This window comes from Ranitomeya variabilis, chromosome 1, assembly GCF_051348905.1.
Source record: "Ranitomeya variabilis isolate aRanVar5 chromosome 1, aRanVar5.hap1, whole genome shotgun sequence".
Lineage (NCBI taxonomy): Eukaryota > Metazoa > Chordata > Amphibia > Anura > Dendrobatidae > Ranitomeya > Ranitomeya variabilis.
This window is the reverse complement of record NC_135232.1, coordinates 250147278-250163023: the sequence shown is the minus strand read 5'-3', so window position 1 is coordinate 250163023 and position 15746 is coordinate 250147278. Positions and strand designations below refer to the sequence as shown.

Here is a 15746-nt window from a genome sequence, read left to right as displayed (position 1 = left end):
TTTTTTAAGGTCATTTTTTTCATGCTTTTCAGAAAATGGCTGAAATTTTGTTTTTTTCCCCTTGTTATTGCCTTATTACATGATAAATAATGGGCTGCGTGGGTGACTTCTTTTTCATTATTTCAGCTGCAGGATAATAATGATTTAACCCCTTTGCCACTGAAAGAACCATCATTTCTTTAGATACCAATGTGTCGCCATTCCCTTGGGCTTCGATGGAGTTTAATGAACTGTGATTGATATCTGAAGGAGCTAGAAGACGACTGAAGGACTGCTGTGAGGTTTTAACCAGCTGTTTCTAGGCACATGATGGGATACTGATTAGAAAAGAACTGTGCAAAGCTTGATTTTTGCCTCCCCAATTTTACAACATGTCTCTCTAATGGAAACTGCAGGGCACCTACCGTTCCATGCCAAGTCTAGCTAGTCAATTACCAACCAAACCTTAATCCAGTCACATCAGAAGATAAATGGGGGAAGCAGTGGACGTAGGCAGCTCATAATGTATGCCCTTGTGTGTCTCAACATAAAACAACCAATTTCTCAACTGCCTGAAAGACAGGATTTTCTGTGAAAACAAAAACACATCTAAGGAAATCCCCGACAGCTTCTTCAGCTCTGTTTCTAAAAAAACATAGAAGAAAGTAGAGGACAGTCTCACATAGCACCAAGTCAGATGTCTCCCCAGCACTTGCCATAGGAAGGAGCTACCTTGTTTGTTCACCTAAGACACAATGATATATAGAGTCCGTTTGGATGATCCCTCTTGTTTTTAATTACTTAACTGAACAGTATCAGGGAAAGCGATACGTTTTATTTAGGAAATTGGATCTTTCACACAGTTCTTCTTTTTTCTACTTCCTACTTGATGAAAACACTCACCAGGATTAATCTGCGTAAGTGTTAAAATGAACTTCCATCTGTTACTCAACAGCAAATTATGGAAACTCTGCATGGCACTGATGGAACCAGCTTGACACAGGAGGTCCATAGGAAGCAACACAGTGCAATACAGACAGAATATGTTTGTCATACGGCCCTTTTCCCATTGGCAGACATCAAAACCGGTCAGGTGCCTCCATCAATGTGATCCCAAAAAACTGTCAAAACTATTCCTCACCATCCTATTTATTGGGCATCTGATGCTACCAGCAGTGATGTTCCCAATATGATAATTGTAACAACACCATATGCCAGGAGATGATTTTGTGTCACTTCTCTATGTCACGCTGCTCACTTCAGTCTCAGTCCAGCCATTTGCAGGCTTTTAAGCTTTAGTAACTAATTTTAAGCTTTAAATACTTTCTGTCAAGGGCTCTCATAAAGACCCAGCATGTTTTATGACAGTCTTTAGAAAATTTCATGCCATTGAAAGGGCAGGCAACTATTTTCTGTTTTATGATCTGTCCTTTTAACACATAATGCATACTTGAAGAAGGTAGGCAACAATGCCTTAACCCATAGATGCTAGAGCAAAACTGTAGAGGGTTAATGGCCAATTTATCTTTTTTTTAAATTCCGGGTTATTACTTTATTATAAGCAGAGAAGGTTTTTTTAATAGCAGGGTAAATCTAGGTGAGATCAGTTGTGGTTTTCAAGATGTAGTCGAACAAGCAGTCACATTATGCCCAATCCATCAGATGCTCTCTGGGCATGTTGCTTCTTGTAGTTTCATGACAAACAAAGTCACGCATTGCCAGCGCCTGGTCTAGAGTATTCAGTGACATAGGTCCCTTAGGTGATAAAAGATTAATGAACACAGGACTTAGAATATGTCCACAGTCTGAGTGACATTTGTCATGACCTACATTACATGGTTCTGGCCAGACGACATGGTGGAATAATCAATGAGAGCTAGGGGCAATGTCACTTACAGGGTGCTAATCTTTAGCCACTACCCATGAAGATGGATATTCTTTCCTGAATGTACTCGTTCTAATTCACCATGACACAAAAAAGCCTCGAAGTATATCTCCACATGTATAGTACAGGAATACTGTGTGCCCCATGAGGATAGACAGCAGCGCTGTAATTAATTACATACAGGTAATGCTGCGCACACAGCCATGCGGACATGTTACGCTCCATAACAGTGGTCATTACGTGGAATGATACCAAGTATTAGTCTTTACTCCTAGTTACTTATCATAGCAGATAGTATACATGTTCTGAAAAATATAGAGTATTGAGTATGAAACAAATCAGGTTGTGGTCCCAAATATAATCTAAGGGCTGATATAAAGGAGTCATTGTCCTTAGTGAAAGGCCTGAGGGCAGTGGTCCAATTTAGGGATGTGATCCCATCTCTGACCTTTCAATGTGTCACCTTTTGTCAATAAATTGTCCCTGTGATGTGGAGAAGATGAATTACTTGGTAATAAATCAGGGCATCCTGATGTCAGTAATTGTAGGGGTTGCAGTAACATATCCTAAACACAAAGTGCCCTTATCCAGAAAGCACCTTATCAAGGGTAGCTTCTGAGTGGTGGTGTTGTCTTCTAATCAGCTACCTCTGGGATTAACCCCTTCCCTATATCTAGATCCACAATCGCTGCATCCTCATTAAAAACACTTATCTTCATTATAGGGACGCGTGGGAGTAATGGATTATGTGCACATTAACCATGGGCAAAACCAAAGCTTATGTCTGATCTTCACAGGGCGACATCTGGAACTTTCCTCCAATATGATACTGACCATCTCGAATTAACCCAAGGTGTTCTGAACGGGCATACAATCTAAAACATATTGTTCCTGAGAATAATACATACAATGCATATCAACAGTTTTAGCTTTTATCTCCTAAAATGGGACAAAATGGGGCTTCTTTTAAGATTTATGTGTAATGGATTCATACTTGATCAGATAGATAGATAGATAGATAGATAGATAGATAGATAGATAGATAGATAGATAGCAGTAATCGGTGGCTGTACATGTAAGACTTCTCAGCCGGATAAATGACTTTAACCCCCTGGTCCTCAGCTTCCATTTCCTATCTTTTATCAATCCAATGCAAAATGATCTCTCCATTACCAGGCAACAGCAGTTACAGAGTATCTAAGATGATTTGCTCCTATTTACTGGAAGGCTGATGGCTTTACAAACTTGGATTTTCTCCTCTTTCCTTTGAGCTGGCTTCATGGAAACTGATTTATTAAGCTTCCAGCAAACAGAAGGTTAATCCCGAAACTCTATCTATCTATCTATCTATCTTTCTATTATCCATCCCTCACACCCCAGTTTGCCCAGTCTCCCCTGCCACATGCCATTACAGTACAGAGCATATTCCAGCAGATCACTTACAACTCCTCGGTTTATATCCTCAGCTGTAGGGGTTGGTGCAGCCATAGATTCCCTCAAAGCAATCAAAAGAGCGATCAGGAACATCTCCAGAGGACAAGAACACTCTTTGGAGGAAATCCACCACATCCCTTGTCTTCCTCCTCAGCCCTGAGTGAATGAAGGAGACATTCATATGTGCACCCTCTTCACATCTCCAGCCAGTGCACCATCAGCAGCTCCTATCCACATCCCAGGCTGATGCATGGGTATTATGCCATAATATATCCATGGTCACCTCTGGGCACGTCCAGGGAAGTTTGCAAGATTCAGCACAACAGGTCAAAGTGCTAGATTTCAGCACCTGGGAGAGCTCCAAACAAATGATCAGGCTTAGGACAATGAGAAGGATGCTGCCTTGTACCAAGGAGAGCCTGACTTCCTAAATGACTGGTGGGGGCAGATGAGAGTCCTCAGCAGAGGAATCACCAACATCCAAGCCTTCTCAGCTCTGGAGCTCCGAGAGGAATCTGTGCTCCCAGTGTGTGGAGTTAGAGATGGTGAAGGAGGAGTTGTGTGTGGGAAGGGAGCCTCTACAACCTATAAGTGCAGCTGGGAGAGGCTTATAGGAAAGGAGGGGGACTAATTAATATTTGGTCTGGATTCAAAGCAAGAAGCTTCTAAGCTGCTACCATCCAAGTGAACGACAGAGGGCTGAGTTGAGCCCTGCAGGAAAATTTCCTTCTTAAAATCAAACCTGAGTTGAGCTCCCTGGGCATTGCCTGGGAAATGTTTTACTGTTCTGGAAGGTGAGTTAACATCAGATGTTTTCTCTATTATAACAAGATGGCAAGACTTCTACTAAATGTATCCAGCATCTCTAGAGTCAATATCTAGCATAAAATATATATATATTTTTTAATATTTTATATTTTCTGTGTCCTGCTTCCCTGTGAATTGTAAGAAAAGATCCAAGTTGTTGAAGTAGTCTGTAAAGAATGATTTCTGATAATTACTTGCTAAGCTGAAGGGAATTGCAGATTCTCTGTGCTTGTGTTACTGAACACATTCGATGAATACAGGATGCCAGACATGAACTGTAGGCACAAGTGTAATCTGCCCATGAAATGGCTTGTGCTCCATCACCAACAGATTACTATTGGAACTGAAATCATATTTTCGTCTGTAATTAGGCTGTCGGCTCCTCAGTGCTAATATATCCCTTGTTTATACAGAACAAAGGATGATAGTGGATCTTCATCTCGGCTATAGTACAGTATGGTGGTATAATACCTTACTGTATTCATCTGTGGCCCTTCAGCTATTGTGAAGCTGTAGCTCCCAGCATGCTATAACATTTTTGGCAAGTAGGATTTGGTGACAGCTGAATTTTACAAACTATGTAAGAGTAATGGACTGTTCGACTGCTTTCTTAATCCTGAAGATAATAGTCGCACTATGTGCGCAGTGTCATGTGGTTTTACATGTAACGTGAACAGTGCGTTGTTTACATTGTATGAGGCTAATTTGCAGCATTTAAGAGTGTTATTGTATAATGTAGGGTAAGCAGTGGGTTAGACCTCGGATAGTATAGTACTGTTTATATAGTTAAGTGCAACGGTGTAGGACATAAGATAAGGACAATAGGTTTTGTCTATAGGATAAAGCTAATAGGTAGAAGTAACCCAGTGGGTGGGGACTAGTTAGTGAAGAGTGGGCTCTTCCTGATTGTAGATCAGATAGGGAAACACAGTGACAAGGTCAAGTTCAGGTGTAGCGGGCTGCTAGGTCCAGCATGTGCCAATTGTTTGAGGCAGTGGTAGGCCGTACTGATATTCCTTGTAGACATTTCTGCAATAGCCGGGACCTAGGGCTTGGTCCAGGAACAAGGGAGAGTGCCTGGTCTTCTGACATCTCAATGTTGGTGGATGTGGAATGGCATGAAGGGTAGGTGGCCAGTCCTGGATGCAATGCTGAAGTGGACATTAAATTCCTGAGGCCGACGAAGTCAGTGGGCTTAGGGATAGTTCAGGACAAAAGAGTGGTGGAGCTGAAGATATGTTGTACTAAAGATGTAAGAAACATGAAGTGCTGTGCCCTATCCCACTTGTTACACCCTGCTGAACTTGGACTGACCAGTACACATTTGCTTGTTGCAATGAACTTTGTGTCCCCTGAATTGTGTGTGGCGGCTCCCAAAGATAGAGGCCTGGAGACAGCAGAGGCCTGCAGCCTACAAGTAAGTCTGATGCACCCCACATCTGACAGCACATTGAGACTGGGACACTGTTTTCCTGTAAAGTACCAGAGCATAACCGGCAGCAGTTTGTCCATGACAACTGTTCTTGGCCACTTTACAACTACACCAAAACTTTTACTGAGCGTTCTGTACATATATTTTTTTTACTCTTTGAGAGGACCATCACTTATTTTAATATACAGTATGTTGAGGTCTGTAACTACGGGATAAGTTTTGAGGTCTTTATTAATGGGATTTCACTGTCTGTGTTGGTTTAGAGGGGCTGGTTTGTACTTTTTCTGTGATCTACAATTATATTTTAACGTGTCCCAGTTTCAGCTTCGGGAATTGCTTTATTCCACTATGGCTGGTTCCCTCTGTGCTCGTCTGTGGCAGGTAACTATGGTAAAACACCTCTGACATTATCAACCAAGGCCTTTAAGGTGTGGCTCAGACAACTGTTTACTGATTGAGTAGTCAGGAATTATATTACCTTGCTATAGTATAGTATTGAAGGAGTTACCCTCATCTTCAACTAGTCTTTGATTCACACAGCTGGGCATTGTCTTCCCTGCAACTCCTGTCTGCTAACCAGTTACAAGTTACAAACTTGTCTCTATTCATTGCTACAATTCTACAGCAAGGTAAATAATAACAAACTAATCTCTTTTATACTTGTGCTGTTCACACATATTACACTACTGCTCTCTTATTTACCTACATTCTTGCTGGAAGATATCAGACTGTATATATATCTATGCTATTCCTGTGACTAATGGCAGTCCAGCTAGATTATCTCATATTGCAAATACATTTAAGCTGTTCCCGTGTTTAACATAATTCCTTCTGGAAGATACCAGACTGCATATGCATCTCTGCTATTCTTGTGAGCAACTGCACCCTTGATGGAAGGTACCAGATTGTATATAGTGACATCTGAGCTATTCCTGAATGTAACTGCATCTCTGCAAGCAAGTTACCAGATTGACTATATACCTACTCTTCATCACTTGGTGCTTCCTGCTAAACTTGTCTGGCCTGTGCTGCTCCCATGACCTATGGCTTAGAGAATCAATTTCCCCATATAAAACGCTAACACTGGGTTTTGGTTTGTGCTCTGAGTATGTAGTAGTGATGGGCGAGCACTAAAATGCTTAGGTGCTCGTTGCTAAGGTTGAACAGATTGGAATGCTTGGGTGCTCGAACCGAACAACGAGTCCAATGTAAGTCTATGGGAAACTCAAGCATTTTTCTGGCGGCCCCCCGGCGGTCTGCAGAGGGCCTAGACATTGTGGAAATCGATGGGAACCGTGCTCAAATGACATGGGAACAGCATGGGGAAGACCCCTGGAAGCATTTCTGACTCCCAGGTCACTGCTGTGAACAATGTTGTCAGAGTCTTACGAAAACTTTTACAGACTCAATATAAAACATACAAAAAGGAAACCAAAATGGATTTTCCTGGGAAATATGTTAAGGAACATCCTTTCCAGGGTAATGACTTGTATATAAGGCAAAATAAATGACCAAAAACAAAAATGCTCCTGCACACCTTGGGCTATGATCACATGTAGCGTTTTTTATGCGTTTTTGAACTTTAGCATTACTTTCAGCCAAGATAAATGCATTCACTGGGAAATGTCATTTTAACATTTTACAACCTTATCTGGCTAGGTGGTGGATGACACATCATCAGACACATCCTGTTTCATTTATGAAGGAGTTACTCTGAAAGTCACAAAGCCGATTTTTATAGGGCCATCAGGCGGCCTTTACTATTCTTAAAGGGCCAGCAGTCTGCCCTCACTATTCTTAGAGAGCCATCAGCCGGCTATGCTTTGTTGTTCCCATTATTAAACAGTGGGTCTCCTTTATTGTTATTGCCTATGCAGTGAGTGGCAGGGCTGCCCAAAATTTGGACGCATAACAATACCCCTTTGAAGAGACGTACAAGAGTGCCTCCTGAAAACAATGTTCCCATTATTAAGAAGTGGGTCTCCCATACTATTTGCCTATGCAGTGAATACAAAGACTGACAAAAATGCAGTGAATGCAAGGGTTGCCAAAACACTGGATTTGAGTTTATGTTATACTGCTATCATTCGGTGATTTTCAGAAGTCTGGCCCAAATCCAACCGTTGTTCATTTTTGTAAGCGTCAGCCTGTCAATATTTTCAGTTGACAGGCGGATGCGCTTATCAGTTATAATTCCATCAGTTATGTACATACAATATTTACTCACACTAATATTGCGATTATTTCGCAAGTAGTCTTTCTTACTTTTTATGGGCATATACTCTCTTGTGTGTGTACTTGTACGTTTTTGTGTTTTCTTGATGCACACCGCATTGTCCGTTTGGACCTCCCGTCACATGTTTGGATTTTATTGTATTATAGACATCTATCCCATTTGATCCTCATTGCCACATTTCATATTAGATGTCAATATATGGGTTCTTCATTTTTACACATTGTTGCACATTTCATTTACTAGTATTTGCACCATGTCACTTTTGTGTATTAGTTTGCACTATACTATACGGTATACTATTGGCATTGTTGCACCTTATTGAGCACAATAAATTCCATTTTTCACTAATATGTGTCTTTGTCCTTTTCACTACTTGCACAATCCTCTCACTGTATTCTTATTCTCTTTTAAACAATTTCTTTTGTTCAATTTTTTTATCTTCCATTTTTTATTAATCTTTTTTTGTTTTGTATTTATTTTTTATTTTTTACTTTTTTATTTCAATTTTTATTTTTCATTTTCTTATTTTTTCTCACTTTTTATTGTGGTACCACTTGTTTGGCATTTTTGGCCATTTATTTTTGCATCCAGGGTGATCCATGTGGCCCTGCATGTATCACCCTGGGGATTATATGATTATATACTTATATATTGCACATACTGTTTGTACCTGGATATTAGAAGAGAAATAGGCTATGTAAAATTATAGTATTTTTATAGTATTTTTATTCCTCTAGTTTACTTAACAAATTTGCTGTAAATCATATTGTGGATAGGAGCAGTATTATTGCTCCCTGGCACCTGCACTCTGGCTTATAAAGCTGGATAATTTGTGCGTGCATTGCCCGTGATGCTGAAATGATATGATACAGCACGGAGCACTACTGCGATGTATCGGTCTCATAGCAATTGTATAACAACTTGCGATCACGTGGAACGGGCGGGAGGTGCTTCATGCACACCGATGATCTGTGTACTTGTCGCTGGGACAACATGTCGGGATAGGTACTTCCGGGGTATGCTGACCTAAGATGGCGCAGCTTCCGGTCCACGCGGACCCCGACGGCCAACAGGTGATTTCTATGTGGTATGTATGATTCGTGTAGGTCTGGATATAAATAGGTGGTTTGTTCAATTGGGAAGTTTATGCACCCCTTCTGAGGAAAATCTAAATCAAAACGCGTGTCAAGGGGTACACTGGATGTGACTACACAATGGGTATTTATATCTGTCCCTGGCTCTTAAACGGTCTACTATTGGCTACTTTACTTAGTTACCTTGAGCTATGGTGTGCACAATATTGTCTCTGATTTACCCTGGGAGTTGTGCACCTTACATTATTTAATTTTATATCTTTTACTGGCACCTTACATCTCCCTAGGAGGAATCAGAGATAAATAATAGATCCCCAGGTGTGCCTGTTTTTCTATTCATGTATCTTACATCCCTGTGCATATTATAATCATCTGCACTATGCACTTTACTATGCATTAACCTATACTTTCTACCTCATTGAGATGTTGATTTTACAATATTGGTTGTAATTTTTTAGGATGTGGTATACTCTGCTTTGTTATTTTTAGGGCACAGGTTCTATTACTTTTTGTCCAGTGTTTGCTTTTTTTCCATCTACTGTATGGTCTGCTTTCATCTCCAATTACTTTATATTTATTTTTGAAAATATTATGTAAATTAAAATTATTTAATTGGTTTGTAACCTTGTGTTGGAGGACTTTGTTTTTTTCTACACAGTTTTAAATAGCTGGCCTGTAGGTAACTATTTTTAACAGCAAACTGGTGTCAATAATTTCGCTAACACACTGCAATAAAATTTAAATGGAGGCCAGAAATGGCAGAATTTTGAGCGTACTTATATGTCACCCATATGATGGACAAACCACAGTTTTAAATAGATGGATTTTTAGCACTGTAATATGGAAAGGATCTGGCTGTATTCTGCAGTGCCAACAAGCAAATGGAGGAGAAAAACGGTGTTCTCTGGATTGCTTTTTAAGTAAATAATCAGGATTAAGATCCCAAATAAATTTTTCCTGGCCCCTGATACAGTGGGGCAAAAAAGTATTTAGTCAGTCAGCAATAGTGCAAGTTCCACCACTTAAAAAGATGAGAGGCGTCTGTAATTTACATCATAGGTAGACCTCAACTATGGGAGACAAACTGAGAAAAAAAAAATCCAGAAAATCACATTGTCTGTTTTTTTTAACATTTAATTTTCATATTATGGTGGAAAATAAGTATTTGGTCAGAAACAAAATTTCATCTCAATACTTTGTAAAATATCCTTTGTTGGCAATGACAGAGGTCAAACGCTTTCTGTAAGTCTTCACAAGGTTGCCACACACTGTTGTTGGTATGTTGGCCCATTCCTCCATGCAGATCTCCTCTAGAGCAGTGATGTTTTTGGCTTTTCGCTTGGCAACACGGACTTTCAACTCCCTCCAAAGGTTTTCTATAGGGTTGAGATCTGGAGATTGGCTAGGCCACTCCAGGACCTTGAAATGCTTCTTACGAAGCCACTCCTTCGTTGCCCTGGCGGTGTGCTTTGGATCATTGTCATGTTGAAAGACCCAGCCACGTTTCATCTTCAATGCCCTTGCTGATGGAAGGAGGTTTGCACTCAAAATCTCACGATACATGGCCCCATTCATTCTTTCATGTACCCGGATCAGTCGTCCTGGCCCCTTGGCAGAGAAACAGCCCCAAAGCATGATGTTTCCACCACCATGCTTTACAGTAGGTATGGTGTTTGATGGATGCAACTCAGTATTCTTTTTCCTCCAAACACGACAAGTTGTGTTTCTACCAAACAGTTCCAGTTTTGTTTCATCAGACCATAGGACATTCTCCCAAAACTCCTCTGGATCATCCAAATGCTCTCTAGCAAACTTCAGACGGGCCCGGACATGTACTGGCTTAAGCAGTGGGACACGTCTGGCACTGCAGGATCTGAGTCCATGGTGGCGTAGTGTGTTACTTATGGTAGGCCTTGTTACATTGGTCCCAGCTCTCTGCAGTTCATTCACTAGGTCCCCCCGCGTGGTTCTGGGATTTTTGCTCACCGTTCTTGTGATCATTCTGACCCCACGGGGTGGGATTTTGCGTGGAGCCCCAGATCGAGGGAGATTATCAGTGGTCTTGTATGTCTTCCATTTTCTAATTATTGCTCCCACTGTTGATTTCTTCACTCCAAGCTGGTTGGCTATTGCAGATTCAGTCTTCCCAGCCTGGTGCAGGGCTACAATTTTGTTTCTGGTGTCCTTTGACAGCTCTTTGGTCTTCACCATAGTGGAGTTTGGAGTCAGACTGTTTGAGGGTGTGCACAGGTGTCTTTTTATACTGATAACAAGTTTAAACAGGTGCCATTACTACAGGTAATGAGTGGAGGAAAGAGGAGCCTCTTAAAGAAGAAGTTACAGGTCTGTGAGAGCCAGAACTCTTGATTGTTTGTTTCTGACCAAATACTTATTTTCCACCATAATATGCAAATTAAATGTTAAAAAAACAGACAATGTGATTTTCTGGATTTTTTTTACTCAGTTTGTCTCCCATAGTTGAGGTCTACCTATGATGTAAATTACAGACACCTCTCATCTTTTTAAGTGGTGGAACTTGCACTATTGCTGACTGACTAAATACTTTTTTGCCCCACTGTACCTGGGGCTATGTCTAGAAATATCTGTAAAAGCAGCAGCAGACAGAACTGGAATGGACCCTCTTGCTATATGCACTGCAGTCTGCCACATACACTGCCTGCCTAACACTGATATCTATGCAGCTGGATTAGTCCTCAGAAGGACTGTTAGTTGAGATGGATATGTGTATAATATATTGTGGTATACCTACACTAACTAAGAAACAAGAAAATCTCTCCCTAGCTCAGCAGCACCTCTCCCTACACTGCCTGATTCCGGAGTATACTGTGACGAGCAGGGCGGTGCCAGGTCTGATATAGACCTGATGATGCTGTGTGGCCAGCCAATCACTGTAATGCCACAACCAACATGGCTGCGGCATTACAGTGTGTGGCAGACAATCCCTGCATGTTCATTGGCTCTCTAAAGAGTGCCAAACATGCAAGGCAGGGACCCGAGCTCCCACTGAGCAACCTCGGAAATACTCGTCGTGCTCCGAGCATTTCGAGCAGTGAGATGCTCGGGCGAGTACAGAGTAGTGGCGAGCATGCTCGGTCATCACTAGTCTTAGCTATCTGTTCTGAGGTCCATATTTGTGCAACTGGTCTAGGTTTTGAATTAATTTAGAGATATGGTCTTCAGTCTAAACTTATTTATGCTGACATATAGGTTGGGCAGGACTGAAAAAATGAAAAGCCAAGGATGTTTTGTAGCAAATCCTACAGTATTTGGGAAGAAGTTGTTATGGCATTCGGGGCCAGATGTAGAAGAACAACTGCAATCAGAGAAGATGTAACATATCAGGAAATGGTCAGCTCAGCTGTTATGTCTGTTTTAATAGATCCTTTTATTCCACAAAACATGTACAAGTCTCCATGTAGTCCAGGTCTATGGGAAAAAAGGTTTTTACAAGAGAGGTGTGAATCCATTCGCAGGACTCTGGTACATCAACCTGGTCGATAGTCTTTGGCTGCTGGACGGGAATCTTTTACCTTCCCGGATCTGGGCTGGAGGATTATCACCTGTGTGTCACATGTGCCAACCTGGCTAATCAGAAGCCATGCCCGTGATCTCAGAAGGTAAAATATTTTCAGAGTCTAATGTATAAAAACTACTAATCTGGCTAAATGACCAGAGTCTTGCAAATCGCTCTGCCCATTTCTAAGTGTCACAATTCCTCTAGTCAAAAGGACAAATCTCTATGCAGTTTGAGGTTGTTATGTCTACAGACACAATGTGACAAGAAAGGGAAGGAAATGGTGGGAAACAAGTTAGGGAAACAGCCCAGGACATATAGGCTACTTAATTTATCATTGGTCCACAGACTTGGACACAGACAGTTTAACAGGATGAACCCATCCACGTCAGCAATTTAGGGGTCAATTACAATTTCTTATCAACAGAGCTGTCAGACCCAAATCAGAGGTTGGGACTAGGCAGACGTACAGAAGTCAACAGCAAATGGTCCAACAATGTCAAGTGACCCACCGGGAAAGAGAACAGAAGGGGAGGCACGAGTCCGGGAGGTATCTGTTTTTTTATTTTATTACAGCCACATTGAAGTAGTTGTCAATTAGTGGACAGTCGTTTTAATAAATAAATACACTATATATAAATATTGTAGGGGTTCACTCGCTCAGGTGCGTTGGAGGAAACAGGAGGCACATTCTCTTTAACCCCTTCATGACCCAGCCTATTTTGGCCTTAATGACCTTGCCGTTTTTTGCAATTCTGACCAGTGTCCCTTTATGAGGTAATAACTCAGGAACGCTTCAACGGATCCTAGCGATTCTGAGACTGTTTTTTCGTGACATATTGGGCTTCATGTTAGTGGTAAATTTAGGTCGATAATTTCTGAGTTTATTTGTGAAAAAAACGGAAATTTGGCGAAAATTTTGAAAATTTCGCAATTTTGAATTTTTATTCTGTTAAACCAGAGAGTTATGTGACACAAAATAGTTAATAAATAACATTTCCCACATGTCTACTTTACATCAGCACAATTTTGGAAACAATTTTTTTTTTTTGCTAGGAAGTTATAAGGGTTAAAATTTGACCAGTGATTTCTCATTTTTACAACAAAATTTACAAAACCATTTTTTTTAGGGACCACCTCATATTTGAAGTCAGTTTGAGGGTTCTATATGGCTGAAAATACCCCGAAGTGACACCATTCTAAAAACTGCACCCCTCAAGGTGCTCAAAACCACATTCAAGAAGTTTATTAACCCTTCAGGTGTTTCACAGCAGCAGAAGCAACATGGAAGTAAAAAATGAACATTTAACTTTTTAGTCACAAAAATGATCTTTTAGCAACAATTTTTTTATTTTCCCAAGGGTAAAAGGAGAAACTAGACCACGAATGTTGTTGTCCAATTTGTCCTGAGTATGCTGATACCTCATATGTGGGGGTAAACCACTGTTTGTGCTCACGGCAGGGCTCGGAAGGGAAGGAGCGCCATTTGACTTTTTGAATGAAAAATTGGCTCCAATCTTTAGCGGACACCATGTCGCGTTTGGAGAGCCCCCGTGTGCCTAAACATTGGAGCTCCCCCACAAGTGACCCCATTTTGGAAACTAGACCCCCCAAGGAACTTATCTAGAAGCATAGTGAGCACTTTAAACCATCAGGTGCTTCACAAATTGATCCGTAAAATGAAAAAGTACTTTTTTTTCACACACAATTTCTTTTAGCCTCAATTTTTTCATTTTCACATGGGCAACAGGATAAAATGGATCCTAAAATTTGTTGGGCAATTTCTCCTGAGTACGCCGATACCTCATATGTGGGGGTAAACCACTGTTTGGGTGCACGGCAAGGCTCGGAAGGGGAGGCGTGCCATTTGACTTTTTGAATGGAAAATTAGCTCCAATCGTTAGCGGACACCATGTCGCGTTTGGAGAGCCCCTGTGTGCCTAAACATTGGAGCTCCCCTACATGTTACCCCATTTTGGAAACTAGACCTCCCAAAGAACTAATCTAGATGTGTGGTGAGCACTTTGAACCCCCAAGTGCTTCACAGAAGTTTATAACGCAGAGCCATGAAAATAAAAAATAATTTTTCTTTTCTCAAAAATGATTTTTTAGCCCACAATTTTTATTTTCCCAAGTGTAATAGGAGAAATTGGACCCCAAAAGTTGTTGTCCAGTTTCTCCTGAGTACGCTGATACCCCATATGTGGGGGTAAACCACTGTTTTGGCACACGTCGGGGTTCGGAAGGGAAGTAGTGACGTTTTGAAATGCAGACTTTGATGGAATGCTCTGCGGGCGTCAGGTTGCGTTTGCAGAGCCCCTGATGTGCATAAACAGTAGGAACTCCCCACAAGTGACTCCATTTTGGAAACTAGACCCCCCAAGGAACGTATCTAGATGTGAGATGAGCACGTTCAACCCCCAAGTGCTTCACAGAAGTTTACAAGGCAGAGCCGTGAAAATAAAAAATCATTTTTCTTTCCTCAAAAATTATGTTTTAGCAAGTAATTTTTTATTTTTGCAAGGGTAACAGGAGAAATTGGACCTCAACAGTTGTTGCCCAGTTTGTCCTGAGTACGCTGGTACCCCATATGTGGGGGTAAACCACTGTTTGGGCGCACGTCAGGGCTTGGAAGGGAGGGAGCACCATTTGACTTTTTGAACGCAAGATTGGCTGGAATCAATGGTGTCGCCATGTTGCGTTTGGAGACCCCTGATGTGCCTAAACAGTGGAAACCCCTCAATTCTAACTCCAACACTAACCCCAACACACCCCTAATCCTAATCCCAACTGTAGCCATAACCCTAATCACAACCCTAACCCCAACACACCCCTAACCACAACCCTAACCCCAACACACCCGTAACCCTAATTCCAACCGTAACCCTAATCCTAACCCTAATCCCAACCCTAACCCTAATCTCAACCCTAACCACAACTGTAACCCCAACACACCCCTAACCCTATCCGTAACCCTAACCACAAGCCTAATCTTAACCCTATTTCCAACCCTAGCCCTAATTCCAACCCTAACTCTAATTCCAACTCTAAGGCTATGTGCCCACGTTGCGGATTCGTGTGAGATTTTTCCGCACGATTTTTGAAAAATCTGCAGGTAAAAGGCACTGCGTTTTACCTGCGGATTTACAGCGGATTTACAGTGTTTTTTTGTGCGGATTTCACCTGCGGATTCCTATTGAGGAACAGGTGTAAAACGCTGCGGAATCCGCACAAAGAATTGACATGCTGCGGAAAATACAACGCAGCGTTTCTGCACGGAATTTTCCGCACCATGGGCACAGCGGATTTGGTTTTCCATAGGTGTACATGGTACTGTAAACCTG

At 41.4% G+C, this 15746-nt stretch overlaps 1 protein-coding gene across 2 annotated transcripts in view; it reads right to left on the bottom strand.

Annotated features, from left to right (window-relative positions):
• MMP17 (matrix metallopeptidase 17) overlaps positions 1–3851 on the bottom strand; it is a 217939-nt gene extending 214088 nt beyond the window's left edge. Inside the window, exon 1 of one of the 2 annotated variants that reach the window (XM_077293320.1) lies at positions 3308–3851. In XM_077293320.1, the coding sequence (XP_077149435.1) occupies positions 3308–3433 (126 nt within the window). In that variant the 5' untranslated portion in view covers positions 3434–3851. The remainder of the gene's footprint in view (positions 1–3307) is intronic. The other variant, XM_077293321.1, reaches the window with a different exon arrangement.
• Between the last annotated feature and the right edge of the window lie 11895 nt (positions 3852–15746).